Source organism: Pan paniscus, chromosome 16 (assembly GCF_029289425.2).
Source record: "Pan paniscus chromosome 16, NHGRI_mPanPan1-v2.0_pri, whole genome shotgun sequence".
Taxonomy (NCBI): Eukaryota; Metazoa; Chordata; class Mammalia; order Primates; family Hominidae; genus Pan; species Pan paniscus.
The window spans coordinates 65585753-65609085 of record NC_073265.2 but is presented as its reverse complement, the minus strand read 5'-3'; the positions used below and the strand labels follow the sequence as shown (position 1 = coordinate 65609085).

The window sequence follows — 23333 nt, the reverse complement described above, 5'->3', positions numbered from 1 at the left end:
GGGAAAGCATATAGGATAAACAACCAGGTTTCATCAACAAATACATAGATTTTCAAAGGGGGTTTTAAAAGGTGGAGGGTAGCTAACAGATTAAAAAGAGACTTAAGTCATATTAACCAGTCACAATGTGTGGTTCTTGTTTGGATTCTAATTTAAAAAAAAAACTATTTAAAATATTAAGACATTTATGGTACATTTAGAAATTTGAACACCAGTTATTTGATGATATTAAGAAATGGTGATTTTTAGATGTGATAATGATGTTGTGGTTTTGTTTTTTTTTAAGTTTTTTTTTTTAGAGATAGAAATGGAAACATTTACAAATGAAATAATATGCCTTGGATTTGCTTAAACTTTATGCAGGATGGGTGTGGACAGATAAGATTGGCCATGGGTTGATGGTAGTCAGGGCTGTGTGATGAATGCATGGGTATTTGTTATCCTATTCTGTCAATAAAGATTTAAAATATAATGCTTAACCAAGATGTTTTCATGACATAGAAGGGGCCTAAATAGTCATTGAATGAAATTCGGTATAATGTCAATCATGTGGAGAAAGAATCAAATAGAAAAACATGAAAGGAAAATTATCAAACTGTGATTGTCTTTAAAAGGTGAAATTATGGCCAACTTTTTCTACTGATTTTTCTGCTTTTCTTTACTATATAAATTTCTATAATGAGCCTATATTACCACTATAATCAGAAAAAAACAAGTTTTCACTCTGGTTAGAACTCTTTTAGAACCTTAGCTTGAAACAACGTAAGTAAAACAGAATAGTAAAATGGCTTGTGTACCTGGGAAGGTCAAGGTTTGAACTAGATGCCAAGGCTCTAAGTATAGTAATGCACTGCATAATGACTTTTTAGTCAACAACAGACCACATATACAATGGCGGTCCTGTAAGATTACAATACTATATTTTTACTGTACCCTTTCTATGGTTAGATACACAAATAATTACCATTGTGTTACAGTTGCCTGCATTGTTCCCTGCAGTAACATACTGTATATGTTTGTAGCCTGGGAACAATAGGCTATCCCATATAGCCTAGGTTAGGCTATACTATCTAAGTTTGTGTAAGTACACTCTATGATGTTTGCACAATGACAAAGTTGCCTAATGATGCAGTTCTCAGAATGCGTCCCCATATGCCATTACAGCTTTGTTTCTTTCTTTCAATTCTACTTATCTCTACTTGGCTTTATTCTCTAAGCAGATGTTCTCCATGTAACAAGTTGACTACCAGCACCCCCAGAGTTACACATTTTAGTTTAGATATCCCCAGTGGAAAGATATTTTTCCTATGGTCATATATTAATCCCACAGAAGATGTTGAGTGGTCCTCCCTAGGTCATATACTCATCCTGGAACCAGTCATTATGGCCAAGATGATGAGTACTTTGACTGTCCTGAAGCATATGCTCACTCCTGCATTAGCAAGCGGGTAGCATCTTTAACAATGCCCCCAGGACCATATGAAATAGGAGAGGAGAATATGCTGGGCAGATAAAAACCAAAGCTTTTACAGTCTGCTCCCTAATGGTGTTCTTGGGATAATTCATTGGGATGATTAAGATAAAATACTTTCTTTTATTTTGTTTGCTAGTGTGTGTGGCATGTTTGTGTGTGTGTGTGTGTGTGTGTGTAGACAGGGTCTCACTATATTGCCCAGGCCAGTCTCAAACTTCTGGGCTCAAGCAATCCTCCTGCCTCAGCCTCCCAAAGTGCGGGGATTACAAGCATAAGCTACTGTACCCAGTCAAAACACTTGATTTTTTTTTTTCTTGAGATGGAGTCTCACTTTGTTGCCCAGGCTGGAGTGCAATGGCATGATCTTGGCTTACTGCAACTTCGACTTCCCGGGTTCAAGCGATTCTCCTGCCTCAGCCTCCTAAGTAACTGGGACTACAGGTTCCAGCCACCATGGCTGGCTAATTTTTGTATTTTTAGTAGAGACAGGGTTTCACCATATTGGCCAGGCTGGTCTCGAACTCCTGACCTCAAGTGATCCACCTGCCTCAGCCTCCTAAAGTCCTGGGATTACAGGTGTGATCCACCGTGTCTGGCTACAGACAAAACACTTTCTAAATTGAAGAGTTCTGTGCAAATGTAAAAGCCAGTTTTTAAAAGTCTAATTTTGTTCAATCAGATTGTAATAAGATTCTCAGTGTGTACATATATCAATCTATCAATTTCCTTTACTAGAAGAGGTCTGGTGGTCATCATTTCATACTTCCCAATTTTAAAACTGTAGGAGTGCTCAGTAGCCCAGGTAGATACATAGTCTAATGTAAAAGATGAAAGGAGGCACTATTTTGTACCTTCAACATAGTAAACTTGGAATGGCTCCAGACATGAATTATTCATCAGTTTATCCTTCCTTTTACAAAAACCTGTGTTGGTAAATGAATAGTGGTGGGGACTGTAGTGCACTTACACACCAAAACCTCAATTCCTTTGTGTATATCTCTGAAAGTTAACATGTTGATTTGCAGAACTGCTATATTTGCAGTCCTACCCTTCTCATACATGTCAGTGCAGTAGCATTGAATTTCTAGGCCAAGTTTGATTTATCTACAAGGTCTTTTATAGTTTTAAAATATTCTTTTCAATGATTGCTGCTCTGTGGATTAATAAAAGAGTTACTGTTGTCAGTCCAGTTTACAAACAGCTCTAGAAAACTGTTTTTCGTACTGAAAAGATGGAAATGATTTCTTAAATGTTGTTGTCAACCCTCAGGACTGGTACTTTTCAGTAAAAGCAATTAGATTCTCACTGTTTGTTATGCTGTTAATGGTGATAGAGTCTTTAAAAATAGAGAACCTACAACTGGCTTTAGAAGTTTAAGTTGTAGCCAGGCATGGTGGCCCATGCCTGTAATTGTAGCACTTTAGGAGGCCAAGGCAGGAGGATCGCGTCAGGCCAGAAGTTCAAGAAGAGCCTGGGCAGCTATAGCAAAACCGCATTTCTACAAAATAAAAAAAAAAAAATTAACTGCACATGGTGGTACACGCATGTAGTCCCAACTACTTGCGAGACTGAGGCAGGAGGATCTCTTGAGCCCAGTAGGTTAGAGTTGTAGTGAGCTATGATCATGTCTCTGCACTCCAGCCAGGTGACAGAGTGAGACCCTGTCTCTAAAAAAAAAAAAAAAAAAAAAAAAATGTGTAAGTTGTAACAAGAGTGTCTGAGTTGAATCATTGTACTGTATCTTCTAAATCCTTGCATTGGGGCTACCTAGTACTTTAAAAAGGAACCGTTTTTAAGAGCATAAAGGTCATTATAAATCATTTCACTTGTTGTTAGACTCTTTAGACCAGTAAGAATGACTAGATAATCATTGTCATTCATTTTTTTCTTGAAAAATAATATTCAAATAACCAAAAGAAAGAAGAGAGAAAAAAATACTTACAGAAAGAGGTGATTATTCAGGAGTAAATCTAAGGAAATTGTTACTTGAGATGCTTTACTCAAACTTGTGTTGTGTCTGCTTGTTTGAGGGGTCCAAGCCTGTGTATGGTAACATTTATCATTGAAGGTGAAGATGTTGCTGGCCTATTCAGATTGATAACATGCATTTCTCCCCCATATCTAGCTACGTGGTGAACATGGGTCTGATTGACAAACTGTGTGCCTGCTTCCTCTCGGTGCAAGGCCCAGTGGATGAGAATCCCAAGATGGCCATATTTCTGCAGCATGCCGCAGGACTCTTACATGCAATGTGTACACTGTGCTTTGCTGTCACTGGAAGGTAAGGCATCTACTTGATCTCAATCTAGACTCAACTTTTGGAACATCTCTTGAATTTTGCCCATTCTAGGGTCATTTCATAGGAATTCAAGTGGTCATCTTGGCCATCTTTCCTCTGTGTTCTTTCCCCATCATTGGCTTTCTATATTGAGATATATATTAATTTCTCATTTTTCTGGGCCACACACTCTCATCAGAGTCTTTTTTTCTTGTTGGTGTCATAAATTTGACTATCATTGCTAGAAGAGACCTAAGAGGTCATCCAGTCCCTCTTCCACTGAGATCCAGAGGAGTCCAGTGATTCTCCTTCAGTCATTGAAGGAAACAAAGCCTAGACCAGACCAAGCCAAGCCGTCAGCCCTACACAGTACAGCCTGAAAGTGCTCATTACCGTCATTCATGTGCTTTCAGTTATAGGCTGCTAGGTTTATTTTCCCTCTGTCCCTTCTTCCAGAGTACTTCCATGAATAAGGGAAGGGAGCCATCTAAAACAATAGGTCCCTGAAGTCACACGTGACCCATGGGCATAGTGAAAGCCAGTGTGCCAGGGACTACTACTGGCCTGGTTGGCTGTTTAGACTACCCTACCCCATCCTACCCCATCCCACCCTGCGGACTGTCCTCAAAAACAATAATTCTCTAGGAAGGACACAAGTAACCCTCTGGGTCTTCTTGTCTTCTCCCCAACCCATCCCTCACCAAGTAAGAATCGTTGATAATAGTGCCTCCGTTTTTCTGATAGGAATATGACATATCCCTTAGGCATATTGAGGATGTTCAATCAAATAATTTTCTTATAATTAATTCTAAACAGCACATATGTATTACCTATTTTTTAATTATGTGTTTTGTATTTTTAGGAATTTGTCCAGTCTAAGCTTCTAAAGTCTAGCTTCTTAAGGAAATATTATCCATCTATATTCAGTGTTCACAGAATGCCAGTGACTATATTCAGAACATTTTAAGAGGGGGAAACTATATTCTAAAATGAACATCCTCAACATTTTTTAGTTCATTATTCATAGGACCCCTAAGCCTACCTATCCTTCCTTACTCTTACCCAGTCCCTCACCATCAGTCACATTCTAATAAAATTAAGACTGTCTAGAGAAGTCAGGGAAGCCAAGCATGCCTGTATTCAGTGTTCCAAGTTAGTCTCTTCCCATCAAGAAATGTAGACCAAGCCTACCTTCAGTGAGAGCTCAGGAAGTGATTTTTTTTGGGTCTGTGACCTACGTAGGAGCAGGTAGTACCATACTACACAGAGGTTGGCATACCAAACACTGTCCATCTGGAACAGAGGCACCTGCCAGCTTGGAGGCCACCATGCTGCTCAGCTAGTTCCTGTGCAATGGCCAGGCCCCTCCATGGAGGTGTCCTCTCAGGCAGGAGACCTGTGCTGACCCTCTCTCTTTTTGAACACAGTTTCCCTGTGTTCATTACATTACAAACCTGCCAGCATCTCAAGTCTGTGTCACCTGTATTTTCTCGAATCCAGATCAATATCACAAATGTAAGCATTTCCGTATGTGATTGTTGTACAGTCTGTGGGCTTCAGCTGTCACTTACATGCAGATTCAGTCACTTGAAATCTATGGAATTTAAAAGAAACCTAAGGGTCATTCACCGTCACTTGTTTTTTGTAGGAAAAACAACTGATCCAAACTGACTTGAATCAGGTCCTGAGATTTCTAGCTTGATACTCCTTCTGCTTTACTTGATATTATTCAGGATGTAGAAGCATATATTTCATTTCTTTGAAAATTTTCTCAATTACATATGGAACATGGAAATAGGATCTTCTCTTTAATGCACACAGTCATGCTCTTGTCCTGAAGACACTGAGCATCTGTCCTGTGCCAAACACCAAGTTAGGTAGGTACTAAAGATACTGCCCTCAGGGAGCCAAGAGTCTAGTGTGGGGTCAGACTTATAAAGTAACAGTTATAGCAGAAGAGAATTTGCACAGAAAAGGAAGTAAAGCACTTACAGAGGAGGTCAAAAAAGGCTTCCATAGGCAGAATCCAAGACAAGTGGAAGGAAAAAAATCAGTTGAGAAAAATGGCATATGTACATTATGTGGTATACCAGATGTTATTGGTGCCTTTGGTTCACGTGCAGGTCATCTGCCAATGGCTTTCTGTATTTCTCTGCCTCAGGACGTTCTCTGGACAAGGAGCTATTTGCTAGAGTGCAGAGGAGTTTAACACCTCCAGTAGTGGTGTTAATAAATTGGTAGATAATACAAACAATAAATTGGTAGATAATACCCCCACTTCCCTAATGTTCAGTAGTACAATTCTGAGTATATTCTGTACAGTTCTCACAGGATCCTCAGCCCTAACCTGTTTTTTGTTTGTTTGTTTTGTTTTGTTTTTGAGACTGAATCTTACTCACTCTGTCGCCCAGACTGGAGTACAGAGGCACTATCTCAGCTCACTGCAACCTCTGCCTTCCATGTTCAAGCGATTCTCCTGCCTCAGCCAGCTGAGTAGCTTGGATTACAGGCACAGGCCACCACTCCTGGCTAATTTTTGTATTTTTAGTAGAGATGGGGTTTCACCATGTTGGCCAGTCTGGTCTCGAACTCCTGACCTCAAGTGCTCCACTCACCTCAGCCTCCCAAAGTGCTGGGCACACCTGGCCCGTACTGTTCTTTAACACATCCTTGATTGAGTTTTCTCCCTTCCCTGTTTCTCTTCTCTACATCCTCACAAATAGTCTATTTGCACCCATATTATTTTTTCAGGGTCTGCTTTTAGGGCAGCCCAAACCAAGAGATATGGACATACAAGAGTTAGCGTCATGTTTAGTTTGATGTAGCTGTGCAATTGGGTAAATGTGGAGAGCAGCAGGAGATGAGGTATTAAATGAGCTCCATAAATGTTAGTTCTTGGGAGGTGCAAAGGGCTACAAGAGCTAGACTAGAGCTGTCAAAGGCTGCTAAAGTTGCTTGAGAGGGAGGACAGGATCAAATTTCTGTTACAGAATGATCACTCCTAAGAAGCACAGAGATGACTGGAATGGCACAAGCCTAGAGGCAGAAGGATTAGTAAAGAAGCTCTTGCATAATCCAACTGAGACATGTTGAGGGCCAGTAAGGTCAATGACAATAGAGATGAGCAAATACATTACGAGGGAGTAGAACAAATGTAGGGGAGATGGCATAGGGTTTCATGATGTGGGGGGTGAAAGGAAGGGAAGCATCTAGAATGACTCCCAGGTTTCTGACTATAAAATTTTGAATGGTAGATAGCACAGTCTTCAAATTAGGAAATATAAACAGTTCTTCATAGTGGAAATATGAGTTTGGTCCTAGACATGCCTAAGGGTTATTATATATGATATAAGATTATCATATACATATACATATCATATACATATACATATATGTGTAAACTTTGGTCTACTTGGATAATCTTCAGGCATGCCTAGGACCAAACTTATATTTCCACTAAGAAAAACTGCTTATATTCTCAAACTTGGAAACTATACTGTCTACCACTCAAAATTTTATATTTATTATATATTTATACATCTGATAAATTACATGTTTACACATCTGATACATTTTATTTAAAATTTTTAATTACTATATAATTTATTTTATTATGTATATGAAATATAATTCCTTCTGTGTACACATACAACTGGATTTTAAACAGTGATTTACTCTTGATGGTTTTTAAGAATTCTTAATCTATTTATCTCCATTATAATTTCCTTCTCTAACCTCAATTGCTTAGCAAACTTCTGTTAGTAGGACTTACTACAAAAACAGATTATTCTAGAAAGAAGGTCCAGGTGGTTTCCTGGCTTAATTTACCTAGGAAATTATTTGCAGTATCAGTGTAAGCTACTTCTCTGAAAGAGCTGAGAAAAATGACCCCTTATTGTTGTTCTTCCTCTCATCCTTCAGTCTCCCAACATTTCCTGAACACCACCAGACCACAGGAATACAGGGAGTTTTTTCTACCTCCTCAGATTCATTTACTTCTGATATTTACAGATTGTTTTCTCCTGCTTATTTCTTCATGAAAATTATATTTCTAAGCTATAAATGACAGTGACAAGCATTTTGTTGCATGCATTAAATAGAGTTTCTGCTATAGGTCATAGCCATGTCTAAGAGGAAAGGTAGTGTGGTTTTTGCTTTATTGGAGTAATTCACATAATGTCTATTTTGGCTACCAGAAGCTAGCCAGAACCAGAGTCAAGAAAGGCTTTGTCCTCCTTGCCCTTTTGTGACAGGAATGAAAGAGGAAGAGGAGCTAGAGAGGGCTTCAAAAATTGCCTCTTGTGATGGCAGAGCCTGAGATAATTAAGGGGACTAATTGATATCTCCAGGCTTTGAGTAAACATTGCAGTCTGCTGGTGGCCCAGCCTTTGTGATGGTGATTACCGCTAGTCTGCCTTTGCACTACTCTCCTATTGTGCTCTTAATCTTCTAATTTTTACCTAGGTGTTCTTTTCTTTTCTCTCTTTTTTTTTTTTTTTTTTTTTTTTTTTTTGAGACGGAGTCTTGCTCTGTCGCCCAGGCTGGAGTGCAGTGGCGCCATCTCGGCTCACTGTAACCTCTGCTTCCTGGGTTCAAGTTATTCTCCTGCCTCAGCCTCCTGAATAGCTGGGATTACAGGCGCTTGCCACCATGCCTGGCTAATTTTTGTATTTTTAGTAGAGATGGAGTTTCACCATGTTGGCCAGGCTGGTCTCAAACTCCTGACCTCAGATGATCCACCCACCTCAGCCTCCCAAAGTGTTAGGATTATAGGCCTTAGCCACCTTACTCAGCCAAATTTTTACCTAGGTTTTCCGAAACACGATTTGGATGTCAGAATTTGTGCTGTTAGTCTTTGTTTCAACTTGGGATAGAAAAGCAATAGCTGATGACTTGTACCAGGCTTAGTTTTGAACAATGAACTTGCATTTCTTTAAGTAAAAATTGAAATCGTGATCCTCTGATGAAAGGATTGATTTTATGTCAGAATTGCTTCAGAATTGTAATATTGTTAACAAATGATTCTTAATCACTTCAGCAAAATTCAATAGTCTGTAATGGGACTCTCAGAAATGCCTATTTCTGGCCGGGTGTGGTGGCTCAGGTAATCCCAGCACTTTGGGAGGCCGAGGCAGGTGGATCACCTGAGGTCAGAAGTTCAAGACCAGACTGGCCAACATGGTGAAACCCCATCTCTACTAAAAATACAAAAATTAGCTGAGAGTGGTGGCAGGCATCTGTAATCCCAGCTATTTGGGAGGCTGAGGCAGGAGAATTGCTTGAACCCAGGAGGCGGAGGTTGCAGCGTGCCGAGATGGCACCACTGCACTCCAGCCTGGGTGACAGTGCGAGACTCCATCTCAAAAAAAATGAAATGCCTATTTCTTTGGCCTTTACTGTTAACAGTTTTCTATTCTTGGTCCTACAAGTAAAGAGAAAACAATGGTTTTCAAATCTCAGGGCAGGAGCTCAATTGCTGTAATTGGTTGAGGCTCATTGGGTCCCCCTTAAGGTGCTGACTCCTTAGCAGAACTAATAGGATCAGCATAATAATGAGTGATTATAAATTGAAACCAACATGGGCTGTTAACTTAATCAGTAATCATTTACAGTATTCCTAACTGTGCTAGGCACTATGGCAACAAAGCCAGGAAGCAGTGGACCCACAGTAAAAGAGTTTGTAATCCTTACAACTACACTGAAGAGAGGAACTTGTAAAACCTGGATAATTCTGATTGGTTGGAAAAGACTTGTGAATTCAAGAATATTTGTATACAAAAACAAGTTTGATGTTATATATATTTGTGTTTTTCATTTTCACATCCATAAATGACAATAACAAAATGTGTTCTAGCCAAAGTTCTGGAAACCTGTGTCATGAAAAGATAAGAATTATCTGTGATTTAGTCCATTTATTATGTGGCTATAAATGAGTGCTTTTCAAGTGTTTAAGGGTGCTTGAAAACCATTTGTTCAAGCAAAGGTAAATGTTAACTCTGCCCGCCTGCCTATTCATTCATTGAACAAATATTTATGTAGCACTTGCTCTGTGCCAGGCCCTGTGCTAGGATTGGGAGAAAGCAGTAATGGCTAAGACATCAATTTTGTCTAAGGACTCTGTAAGCTTGTGGGGGGAAAAAGATGCCTATACAACTATCTACAGTACAAGACAGAGTGATCAAGAGGATAGAAGATAACAAAAGCACTTAACATGCTGCCTGGTACATAGTAAATGCTTCATAAATGTTGGCCACTATTATCACCATTGTCATTGATGGAGTTCAGAGGAGGGAGAAATGACGGTTACTTGTCTGTGGGGATTAGCTGTATTTTAGAGCAGCTAAAATTTAACATGGCCCTTGAAAGATGGAAAAGATTAGAACATGTAGAGTTGAGAAAAAGGTGGACCAAGAAAATAGCATAAGCAAAGACATAAAGGAGAAAAATACAAAGAATAGAGTACCTTAACTGAACTTTGAGATATATATGGTGGTATTTTAATGCTTGCAGATCCTTATGAGGCTCAAATGAGATTGTAAATATAAAAAGACTTTGTGAACTACATAAAATAATTTGCTAAGATGTGGTAACGGCAATAGTGTCATTAAAACCTTTTTACTAGAGGAAATGGATAAGTTTTGAGACACATGCAACCTACCAAGATTGAAACATGAAGAAATCCAAAACCAAAACAGACCATTAGCAAGTGATGAGATTGAAGCTATAATAAAAGTCTCCCGACCGGGCGTGGTGGCTCACACCTGTAATCCCAGCACTTTGGGAGGCCAAGGCGGGCGGATCACCTGAGGTCAGGAGTTCAAGACCAGCCTCAACATGGAGAAACCCCGTCTCTACTAAAAATACAAAATTATCCGGGCGTGGTGGTGCATGCCTACAATCCCAGCTACTGGGGAGGCTGAGGCAGGAGAATTGCTTGAACCTGGGAGGTGGAGGTTGCGGTGAGCCAAGATCACGCCACTGCACTCCAGCCTGGGCAACAAGAGTGAAACTCCTTCTCAAAAAAAAAAAAAAAAAAAAAGTCTCCCAATAAAGAAAAGCCCAGGACCAGAGGGCTTCACTGATGAATTCTACCAAACATTTAAAGAACAACTAATACTAATCCTACTCAAACTATTCCAAAAAATAGAGGAGGAGGGAATGCTTCCAAACTCTTTCTACAAGGCCAGTATTTATTACTCTGATGTCAAAATCAGAGAAACATGGAAAAAAGAAAACTAAAGACCAGTATCCCTGATGAATATTAATGCAGAAATCCTCAACAAAATACTAGCAAACCAAATTCAGCAAAAAAGATCATTCATTATGATCAAGTGGGATTTATCCCAGGAATGTCAGGATGGTTCATCATATGCAAATTAGTCAGTGTGATACATCATTATCAACAGAATGAAGGACAAAAACTAAATGATCATTTCAGGACATGCTGAAAAAGCATTTGATGAAATTCAACATGGCTTCATGATTTAAAAAAAAAAAAAACTCTCAAAAAATTGGGTTGAGAAGAAACATACCTCAACAGAATAAAAGCCATGTATGACAGACCCACAGCTAGTATCATACTGAATGAGGAAGAATGGAAAGCCTTTCCTCTAAGATCTGGAACACAACAAGGATGCCCACTTTCACCACTGTTACTCAACATCATACTAGAAATCCTAGCTAGAGCAATCAGACAGAAGAAAGAAAAGGCATCCGAATCAGAAAGGAAGAAGTCAAATTATCCTTTTTTACAGATGATATGATCTTATATTTGGAAAAACCTAAAGACTCCATCAAAAAGCTATTAGAACCGATAAACCAATTCAGTAAAGTTGCAGGATACAAAATCAATGTCCAGAAATCAGTAGCATTTCTATATGCCAACAACAAACAATCTTGAAATCAAAAAAAGTAATCCCATTTACAAGAGCCACAAATAAAGTTAAATATGTAGAAATTAACCAAAGAAGTGAAAGATTTCTACAATGAAAACTATAAAACATTGATGAAAGAAATTAAAGAAGACATAATAAATAGAAAACTATTTCATGTTCATGGATTGGAAACAGCAATATTGTTAAAAATGTCCATACTACCCTAAGCAATCGTCAGAGTCAATGCAATCCTTATCAAAACATTGATGACATTCTTCACAGAAGTAGAAAAAACAATCCTAAAATGTATATAGAATCACAAAAGACCCAGAATAGCCAAAGCTATCCTAAGGGAAAAGAACAAAACTGGAAGAATCACATTACTTGACTTTATAATACAAAGCTGTAATGATCAAAACAGCGTGGTACTGGCATAAAAACAGACACATGGACCAATGGAGCAGAATAGAGAACCCAGAAACAAATTCATCTACAGTGAACTCATTTTTGACAAAGGTGCCAAGAGCATAAATTAGGGAAGAGTCTCTTCAATAAATGATGCTGGGAAAACTGGATATCCATATGCAGAAGAATGAAACTAGACCCCTGTCTCTCACCATATACAGAAATCGAAATGGATTAAAGACTTTAAGACCTCAAAACTATGAAACTACTACAAGAAAACATTGGGGAAACTCTTAAGGACATTGGACTGGGCAAAAATTTCTTGAATAGTACCCTGCAAGCACAGGCAACCGAAGCAAAAATGGATAAATGGTATCACATCAAGTTAAGCTCCTGCACAGCAAAGGAAACAATCAATCAATGAAGAGACAATCCACAGAAGAGAGAAAATATTTGCAAAGTACCCATCTGACAAGGGATTAACAACGAGAATAAATAAGAATTCAAACAACTCTATAGGAAAAACTCTAATAATCCAATTTTTAAATGGGCGAAAGATGTGAAGAGACATTTCTCAAAAGAAGACATACAAATGGCAAACAGGCATATGAAAAGGTGCTCAACATCATTGATCATCAGAGAAATGCAAATCAAAACTACAAAGAGATATCATCTCATCCCAGTTAAAATGTCTTTTATCTAAAAGACATTCAATAACAAATGCTGGAAAGGATGTGGAGAAAAGGGAACCCTCATACGCTGTTGGTAGGAATGCAAATTAATACAACCACTATGGAGAACAGTTTGGAGATTCCTACAAAAACTAAAAATAGAGCTACCATACAATCCAGCAATCCCACTGCTGGGTATATACCCAAAAGAAAGGAAATCAGTATATCAAAGAGATATCCACACTCCCATGTTTGTTGCAGCACTGTTCCCAATAGCCAAGATTTGAAAGCAGCCTAAGTGTCCATCAGGAGATGAATGGATATAGAAAATGTACTCATACACACAATGGAGTCCTATTCAGCCATAAAAAAGAATGAGATCCTCTCATTTGCAGCAACATGGATGAAATTCGAGGTCATTGTGTTAAGTAAAATAAGCTAGGCACAGAGAGATAAACATCACATGTTCTCACTTATTTGTGGGATCTAAAAATCAAAACAAACTCATGGAGATGGAGAGTAGAAGGATGGGTGCCACAGGCTGGGAAGGGTAGTGGGTGGGTGGGAGAGAGCTGGGGATGGTTAATGGGTACAAAAAAATAAAAGCGTTAGAATGAATAAGACTAAATATTTGATATCACAACAGGGTGACTATAGTCAGTAATAATTTAATTGTACATTTTAAAATAACTAAAAGAATATAATTGGATAGTTTGTAACACAAAGGATAAATGCTTGAGGAGACAGATAACCCCATTTTCCGTGATGTGATTATTACTCATTGCATGCTCGTATCAAAATATCTCAGGTATCCCATGAATATGTATACCTACTGTGTACCCACAAAAATTTTAAAAACATAAAATGAATTTTTAAAGCCTTTGAGCAAGGAAGTGACCTGCTAAGAACCATATTTGGGAGCACTGGTCAGGTGTCGTGTGAAGAATGTATTAGAAGGTGGAAAGTGCAAGGGGCATTAACAGTTGTCCAGGTAAGAGATGAAAGGAATGGAAAGAAGAATGTTTTGAAAAACCCTCCCATAGACACTCTTTTTGTGTATGGTATCACCAGTCTCTCAGGCATCAAGCTCCAAACCTCATCATCTCTAATCTCTCCTCCTGATACCCCAGATCTAATCTACTGCCACATTCTGTTGATTGAAAGGAAACTTAAAGTCCCCTATCTGGTCTTCCAGTCAGGTTTGAATCTTTTCAGTAAGCCTCTCTGTCTCTGTTGAACACCTCCAGTGACAGGAAATTCGTTACTTAACTAAGGGGAGCTTGAGTTGTTGTTGCTTAAACCATCTCTCCTTATACCAAGCTGAAATTTGTCTCCCTAGTGCTACCTATTAGTATAAGGCCTACTTGCTCCTTGGCAACATGCAGACTAATATGAACCTACTCTTCTTCCTGAACTCCCCTGGTCTCACTGTACCTCATATTTTCCTTTGCTTTTCTTCTTGTTACGGTTACAATAACTGTGCAACAAATTACCCTAAAATTTAGTGGCATAAAACAACCATCTATTAATCTCACAGATTCTGTGGGTCAGGAATTCTTTTAAGGTACGGAGAGGATGGGTTATCTTTGTTCCACAATGTCTGGGGCCTCAGAAGACTTGAAGGCTGATGGTTGGAATCATCTGAGTGCTTATTCACACATCTGTGGTAGACGCTGGCTGTCAGCCGGGGGTCTTTCCATGTGGGGTCTCTGCATAGGCTTAATTGGCTTCCTCACAGCATGGTGGCTGTGTTCCAAGAACAAGCATCCTGGCAGTGAGAGAGCAGCTAGAAACCATATCACTTTTTATGACTCAGCCTCAGAAATCACACAGCATCACTTGCACTGCATTCTATTCACCAAGGCAGTCATGAAGTTCCATCTAGCTTCAAAAAAAGGAGAAATAGACTTTGCCTCTTCCTGGGGAGGAGGAAGGTTCTAGAGGAGCATAGGGGACCAGAAATGTTGCTGTGGTTATACTTGAAAAATATAGCCTGCTACTTTCCACCCTACCCTAAAGATAAATGAGTTCCCAGTCTCCTGTTCTCAGCTGCCTTCTATTCTCTCTGCAGTCTCTTATTTGATACTGTCAGTCCATTCCTAAATATTTTGTTGTCATTAGCTACTGTCTTTGGACAAAGGGTTTGTTGGTATTGGGAGATAGACAATGAAGTGAATGTAACAGGACTAGGCAAGTGGAACTAAAAGAAGTAACATTTGTTAAGCACCTTTGATACACCCTGAGCTGAGTATTTCATGTGGGCTATCTCCCTACAAGCATTCAAGAGTCCTGCTCACACTGTCAAAGGAGTTAAAACAGCCTCTAGACTAATAAGGAGGTGTGACTGTCCTTATCCTTCAGATCTAGAGAATGAGAAGAATACAGAAGCAGGAACTTCTGGGCTGTCTCTGTACTCACAATGGCAAAGTGCTAATAGAGGGACTTCGGAAAGATCCATCCCAGCTGACATAAAGCCCTAGTTACTTGAAGGAATGGAAAGATGACAACTTCATTGGTACAGTTCACATGAGTGCTCACTATGTGCTAGGCAGAAAGGGAACTGGCTGGGCCCCAGCCCATAGGGTCAAAGTTTAGGACAGTCTCCACTGACTTACCATTCTCACAGGGGACAAGGGATGATGGCCTCAACATGCAGGGTTTAGAGGAGCAGAATGTGTCCAGGATACATTTGCAGTCAGATTCTCACTGGCTCTAGGAGACTGAGAAGGCAGGATCTCAAGAGGAAAACTGTGTGTAATATTATGTTGAAGAGCAAAGGTTGGGAAGTCAGAAAGATGTGGGCTCAGTTTCAGCTTTCTCAGTTCTGTGACCTGTGGCAGCGTGCAGAAGAGTGATCACGGCTTACTGCAGCCTCAATCCTCCAGGCTCAATCTATCCTCCAACCTCAGCTTCCCAAGTAGCTGAGACTACAGGGATGCACTGCTGTGTTCCACTAATTCTCTGATTTTGCTTTTTGTGTGTGTGTGTGTAGACGAGCTCTCCCTATGTTGCCCAGGCTGGTGTCGAACTCCTGGGCTCAAGTGATCTTCCTGCATCAGCCTCCCAGAGTGTTGGGATTGCAGGCGTGAGCCACCATGCCTAGCCCTGGTTCTTTAGGTTTTCAAAGCCTGTTGTTCACATATGAAAATGAATGTGTTACTTCTTCCCTCACAGGGTTGGACATGACAGGAGTAAATGGGGGCTAACATCTATCACTCTTACTTCTTGTCTAAGATGCTATTTTTTACATATTCTTGTATTCATTATAACACATTTTGTTCCAAAAACTTGAGATAGCTTATAGAAGTATATATATGTTTTTTTTAATTAAAAATTAAAAGGAGATAGGCAGGAAAGGTAAATCAAGCCACAGCAAGTAAGGTTAAGGCCCAAACCATATTCATAACAAGGCCATGATAGACATTTCCTCCTGGAATTCCTACTGGCAATTTCTACCAGGAACTTACATTTAATATGTTAGATCCTGAGCTCATTGGCTTTCACCCAAAGTTGGCTGTCCCTCCTGACTACCTTATTCTGCTCATGATTCCAGTAATCTGAGTAGATTTTAAGACCCAAAGCCTTAGTCATCTTTGACTTTTCTTTCCCAGAATCCAATCCAGTCCTATTTGATTCCATCAAAGGGATGTTTTCCTCTGAAATATGAGATGGAACATACCATTTATGCCACTTACTTGGTATTTGTCAACGTGCAGTTCATTATTTCTCTTTCCTTGTATACATGGTTTGTGTCTAGAGTTAAAAGTATTTACCTAGAGAAAGAAGCTAAATATCCTAGCAGCTCCCCGTCAGGCACATAGCACCTGAAACAAAACAAAATAAGAACTTGAGAAACAGCTGTTCATTGGTAGAGCTAGCAAATACTAGTGAACAATCATTGGCCTATGTCAGAATCCCATTTCCTGGGCCTATTCTATACATAAGAAGAAGGACTGCCCACATCTCATGTTCTTCTTTCTCTGAGTTAGGAAATAGGCATCCAAGGCCTTCATTCCTTTGGCATGCCTTGCTAAGATCAGTTCTCCCTTTCTTCCTTCCATTTCTTTGGCAAATATTTACTCATACCTATTTACTGAGTATGTGCTATGTCCCAGACCTTGTCAAGGTACTGGGGATCGATTGATGAACAAGATACCACTCTGATGAAATTTACAGTCTAATGGGGAAAAAACAATCAACCAATATACAAATAAGATTATTTTAGCTAGTGACATGAGAAAATAAAGCCTGGTAATATAGCCGAATGTCTTGGTCAAGGGCTTCTGCAGACGAAGTGGTCAGGAAAGGCCTCTGTGGGGAGATGACAAGCTAAGACGGAACCAAGCATGTAAAGACCCAAGCAAAGAGTATTCTAGTTGAGAAGAATGCCAAGACCTTGAAGTGGATGTTCCAGAAACAGAGAAAGTGATATATTGGAATGTGAAGAGCCAGAAAGAAAGTGGTAGAAGTTGAAGTCAATAAGTAAAGGCCAGGAGATGAGGGCAGAAAGGTGAGAAATCTGAATTCTGCTCTTAAGTGTGAGTGGAAGCCACTGGAGGATTTTAAACAGGAGAGTGGCTTAAAAAGTAAAAAGCATCTGTTTACTCTGTGAAAAATGGATTAGAGAGGCAAGAGTGGAAGCCAGAAAGATCATTTAGGAGGGTACTGGAATCTTAATGCAGCACCTGATATGACAGTTTTTTCTTCCCAGTTACCCTCCCAGCAGAAGCAATTACCTTTACTTGGCAACACAACATAGCCTCTGGCAGAGCTCCTTCAGCCCAACTTCCAAACTGTAAAGAGAGCCCCAAAGTATCAACTAGCCAAACCAGTGTGTCAGCACAGGGTCCTTTGCTGTTTACAGTATGAGAAAACTGAAGCTAGAGAGGTCAAAAGTGTCCCATCTGAGAGGCAGTACTGGACAACAGCCCTAGCCTGCAGTTCCAAGATCTAGGAGCATATCTTGTTGTCAGTCACCCAGAGCTGCTTGCCTTCTCACCTCATAGGCTCCTCCCTGCCCCTTCATCCATTCACCCTTCGTTTTCCTAAGATTGTCCTGAGCCTGTCACCTCTTTACTCTTCCACTTTGTTGTGTCTCCATTCAGACCTTTGCCAGGGTCCAGAGTTTCTTCTTCTTAGTGGCCTTGTCCTTTACCTTCCATTCTTATTGGTATCCTCTGGTCTTGCTCTTTCTTCAGCCTCTTCCAGGTTGTTGATCCCAAAGAGCAAGACTGTCGATTCCGTTTTCATCATCTGTTACTTCTCCTTTCAGGAAGGTTCCCTTCTCAAGAGTTCCTCTTTAGCCAGGCACAGTGGCTCACGGCTGCAATCCCAATACTTTGAGAGGTGAGGTAGGAGGATCACTTGAGGCTAGGAGTTTGAGACCACCCTGGGCAACACAGCAAGACCTCATCTTACAAAAAATTAAAAACTTAACCAGGTGTAGTAGCATATGCCTGTAGTCCCAGCTACTTGGGAGGCTGAGATGGGAGGATTGCTTGAGCCTACGAGTTCAAGGTTACAGTGAGCTACAATTGTGCCACCACACTGCAGCCTGGGCAACAGAGCAAGACCCTGCCTCAAAAGAAAAAAAAAGGTTCTTCTTTGAGTTCACCTGAAACTCATAATCAGGTAACTGGAAATTCTCCCAGGTATCTGAGCCTGTCCTACCTAATGTTCTCACTTTTTAATTTTCCCTATATTTTTACTGTTCTTTTTCTTCTTTTTTTTTTTTTTTTTTTTTTTTTTGAGACGGAGTCTTACTCTGTCGCCCAGGCTGGAGTGCAGTGGCGCATCTCCACTCACTGCAAGCTCCGCCTCCTGGGTTCACGCCATTTTCCTGCCTTAGCCCCCTATGTAGCTGGGACTACAGGCGCCTGCCACCACGCCCAGCTAATTTTTTGTATTTCTTTTTTAGTAAAGATGGGGTTTCACCGTGTTAGCCAGGATGGTCTCGATCACCTGACCTCGTGATCTGCCCGCCTCGGCCTCCCAAAGTGCCGGGATTACAGGTGTGAGCCACCGCGCCCGGCCCCTTTTTTTTTTTGAGACGGAGTCTTGCTTTGTTTCCCAGGCTACAGTGCAGTAATGCAATCTCGGCTCACTGCAACCTCCGCCTCCCGGGTTCAAAACATTCTCCTGCCTCCACCTCCCTAGTAGCTGGGATTACAGGCACATGCCACCATGCCTGGCTAATTTTCGTATTTTTAGTAGAGACAGGGTTTCACCATGTTGGCCAGGCTGGTGTTGAACTCCTGACCTCAGGTGATCCGCCCACCTCAGCCTCCCAAAGTTCTGGGATTACAGGCATGAGCCACTATGCCTGGCCTATTTTTGCTGTTCTCTAACCAAATGTCCTGACTGTCTTAGATTGCTTACACATACATACATTCCACCTTGACTTTTCTTTTACCCTCAGCTCTCCATTAAGTCATCCCCATTTTCTTCAACAGAGCTCCAAATTAGATTTGCATTAAACAAGCTATTGTCCACATCTTACTATATAAATAACATAAAAGGTCAGAGAGGGAGGGTGTGCTGTATGTGTGTGTGTCTGTGACAGAGACTGACTGTAATTTTTTTTTTTTTTTTGAGATGGAGTCTCACTCTGTCGCCAGGCTAGAGTGCAGTGTCGTGATCTCAGCTCACTGCAACCTCCACCTCCTGGGTTCAAGCCATTCTCCTGCCTCAGCCTCCCGAGTAGCTGGGATTACAGGCGTGTGCCACCACACCCAGCTAATTTTTTTGTATTTTTAGTAGAGACAGGGTTTCACCATGTTGGCCAGGATGGTCTCAATCTCCTGACCTCATGATCTGCCCACCTCAGCCTCCCAAAGTGCTGGGATTACAGACGTGAGCCACCACGCCCAGCAGACTGACTGTAATTTTCAAAGTAGATTTACATCTGTTGTAACATCCCAGAATGAACAGAATCTTAGACATCATCCAGGCTCATGCCCAGCTGAGTCTTAACTGCCCTCTGCTACTACAGTGGATGTGACCTTCCACCTCTTCCAGGATGAAGAAGAATGTCATACCACACCAAACAGCCCACTTCACTTTTAGATGTTCTCATTATTAGGATTTTTTTTTCAGAGATAGGATCTCACTGTGTTACCCAGGCTGGAGTGCAGTAAGGCGATGATAGCTCACTGCAGCCTTGAACTCCTAGGCTCCAGTGATGCTCCTGCCTCAGCCTCCTAAGCAGCTGGGACTATAGGCATGTACCACCACACCTAGCCCTAGAAAATTTTCCATAGATTTATTTCATATATGCTTTCTAGTAACGTGTCTCCCGTGGGGTCATAAATAAATACTTCTTCAGTTTGAAGACAGCCTTTGTGTCCTTCAGTTCTGAGCTAAACTTCCCAATTCCTTCAAATATTCCTTGGGTGACATTATTTCCAGACACTTTTACCACAGGGATCACTTTACTTGGGAACTTTGATACCTCTGTGTGCTGAATTAGCGCTGCACCCAGTGCTGGACACAGTACTTCCAGAATAGTCATACAGTGCACTGGAGCAGAACTAAACCTTCCTTGTTGTGTACATTGTACTCCTGTTAGTCAACATTGACTTATATTCTTTGGTGATCAAGCAGTGCTGTTTTCTCATTTGAACTGGTAGGCACCTAATTTGCTAAGTCTTTTTTCCCACTTATTGTTGACAAACTGTATTCCATTCCCTGTTACTTACCCTCTTCCCATCTTAAGCATGTGGAATTAGTTTTTATAATCTAAAAATAAGACTTAAGTCATTTGTGTATATTTCCTCCTGTTTTTAGTCCTCATGTTTATTTGTAGGTAAACTTTGTTATTGATTACTTTCTCCTCCTTGAAGCTATCTTTGCTTTGCTTCTAGGGCACCATACTCTCCTGGTTTCCTTCTTACCCTACTGGTGACTATTTTTTAGTTTCCTTCGCTGGTTTCTTTTCATCTCTCCTGGTTCTAAACTTTGGGGTATCCCAAGGATCAATCCTCAGACTCTAGACTCACTAGAATAAGTTTCTAGTTTTAAATACCATCTCTGTGTTGATGGCTTCCAAATATCTCAAGCCGAGACTCCTCCTCTGAATTTGGGCTTGTGTATTTATTCAGCCATTCAACACATATGTATTGAATAGCTACTGTATATGAGACACTGTTCTAAGCCCTGGGGATATACCTGTGAAACAAAAGAGACAAAAATCCCTATGCTTGGGAAGCTTATTTCACACAACTTCCAATCCACTGTCTCCACTGTGATGTATAATAGGCATCTCACATTTAACCAGTTCAAAACTGAATTCCTGGTTTTCCTCCTGAGACATGCACTCTTCACTTTCTTCCCCATTTCTGTAAATGGCAACCACAGTCTTCCAGTTACTCAAGCCAAAAAGCATTGAGCCATTTTTCACTCCTCTTTCTCACACCCACATCCAATTTATCAGGAAATCTGTTGGCTTGCCCGTCTGAATATTTTCAGAATCCAATCACTTCCCACATCCATGGCTACCATCCTGATTCATATACCATTATCTCTCACTTGGATGATTAAAGCAGCCTCCTAGTTGGTCTTCCTGCTTCTGCCTTGGCTGTTCTAAAGAGTTTTCAACCCAGTAGCTGTAGTGCTCATTGTTCAAATGAAGTCGGAGTACATCACTTCTCTGCTCAAAACCTTACAGTGGCTTCCCATGTCACTCAGTAAAAGTTTTATAATGGTTTCCAAGACTCTACCTGATCTTCTCTGCTCCCTCCCTGACCTCATGTCCTATTACTCTTCCACTTACTCAACCCGCTCTAGCCACACTGGCCTTCTTGCTGTTTGTTGAACATGTCATGCACGCTCCTGGCTCCAAGCCTTGGGATCTTCTGCTCTTTTACCTGAAACACCCTTCCCCCAGGTGTCCACGTGGCTTTCTTCCTCACTTTCTATAGAATTTTGCTTAAATAATGCCTTAGAAATGGCTTCCCCAACCACCCTATGTAAAGTAGCTTCACACACATTCCTACGTCTTCATTTCCTAGCCATGTCCCTTGCTCCTCTGTCACACCATACATTACATATTATATATTTGTTCGTTTATATCTTCCTGCACTAAAATGTAAGCTTTATGAGAAAAAGGTCATAGATTTTACTGCTGAACTCCAGGTCCTAGAATAGGGCTTGCCACATAGTTGGCTATCAGTGAATATTTGTTGAATGAATGAATCATGAATGACTAGGTTCTCTGGAGTAGGCATAATAAAGTTCCTACAACAGTATCTATATTTGAATCTCCAGAACCTGTGAATATTACCTTGCTTGGCTTAAGGGATCTTGCAGATACAATTAAGGATCTTGAGATGGTGAGATTATCCTGGATAATTCAGGGTAATCACAATGTAATCACAAGGGTCCTTATAAATAAAGACAGGAGGCAAGAAAGTCAGCGTTAGAAAGAGATTTGAAGATGCTCTGTTGCTGGCTTTGAAGCTGCAATAAGGGGCCATAAGCCAAGGAATTCAGGCATATTCTAGAAGGTGGAAAAGCCAAGGAAACGGATTCTCCCCTGGATCCTCCAAAAGGAACACAGCTCTTGTGACACCTTGATTTTAGCCTAGTGAGATCTGTTTTGAATTTCTGCCTTTCAGAACTGTAAAATATTAAATGTTTTATTGTTTGAGCCACTAGCCTGTGGTAATTATTCCAGCAGCAATAGGAAACTGATACACCCACCTGCCCCTATTAGACTGTAATGCCTCTAGAACAGGGGCTTGGTCTTCCTTAACCTTGCACATCACAGGTGCTCAGAGTTCCCGGAGCACAGGTACTTTGGCTTTTTAGACAGAATACCTGACAGAACATCATGCCTGTTTGTGCTCACCTTAAACCCTGATGAATGATGTTGTCACTGGATACAGTTTGGCTTTCTCAGAATATCCCAGGACATAATATCCAAAAACGGGGATACTGCTGAGAAATAATTTACCTCTCCTTGAACAGTAAAATTCTCATCCATCATTGGGGGAGACAATGACTTAGTCTCACCCACTCCAACACTATGCAGATCTTTGAGTGCAGGTCTGTGGGTTTAAGGGCTAAAATGGGATGTTCTCACAAGATCCCTCAGGGATTCCAAAACGAAGCCAAACTCCAAGAAGCTAAGAGAGCAATCTAGAAGATCACCTGCACTGAAGATCAGAGTGGATGTTACCAAGCTGGAAATCTGGGGACCATGGAAATGAGGGCAAACAAACAGAAGAAAAGGGATTATAGAGTCTGGAACTGTCACAGCTGCTTTTTTAGGCCAACTAAGGCCCAGTGTATAAGTGGTTTATGAAGATGGAATGGATGGCACTTCATGCCCACACAAATCATGCTGTTTTTGCCCAGCTGTACTCTCCTTTAAGGTGAAGTAGGTTTGTCAGGCATTGTGCAGTATTGATGAAAAACCAATTTTAGTTTTTCCTAATTGAATCTAGCTTTTGATAAACAGAAATGAATATCTCACTAAGATCTCTAGTCCTGGAGACCTAACAAAAACACCTTAAAATCTGGTAAAATTACAAATATCTCAGAATGTACTATACAAAATTTCAGATCTTATTTTTCACATCTTCTATGTATTTTTTGAAGAAAACTTCATTACACATGCCTGATATGAATAA

At 40.5% G+C, this 23333-nt stretch overlaps 1 protein-coding gene across 11 annotated transcripts in view; it reads left to right on the top strand.

Annotated features, from left to right (window-relative positions):
* The window catches only part of SCAPER (S-phase cyclin A associated protein in the ER), a 568863-nt gene that overhangs the window by 508828 nt on the left and 36702 nt on the right, over window positions 1–23333 (top strand). For all 11 annotated transcript variants that reach the window (XM_034939208.4, XM_034939207.4, XM_063596813.1 and 8 more), the window contains one exon: window positions 3600–3755. In XM_034939208.4, the coding sequence (XP_034795099.1) occupies window positions 3600–3755 (156 nt within the window). The remainder of the gene's footprint in view (window positions 1–3599; window positions 3756–23333) is intronic.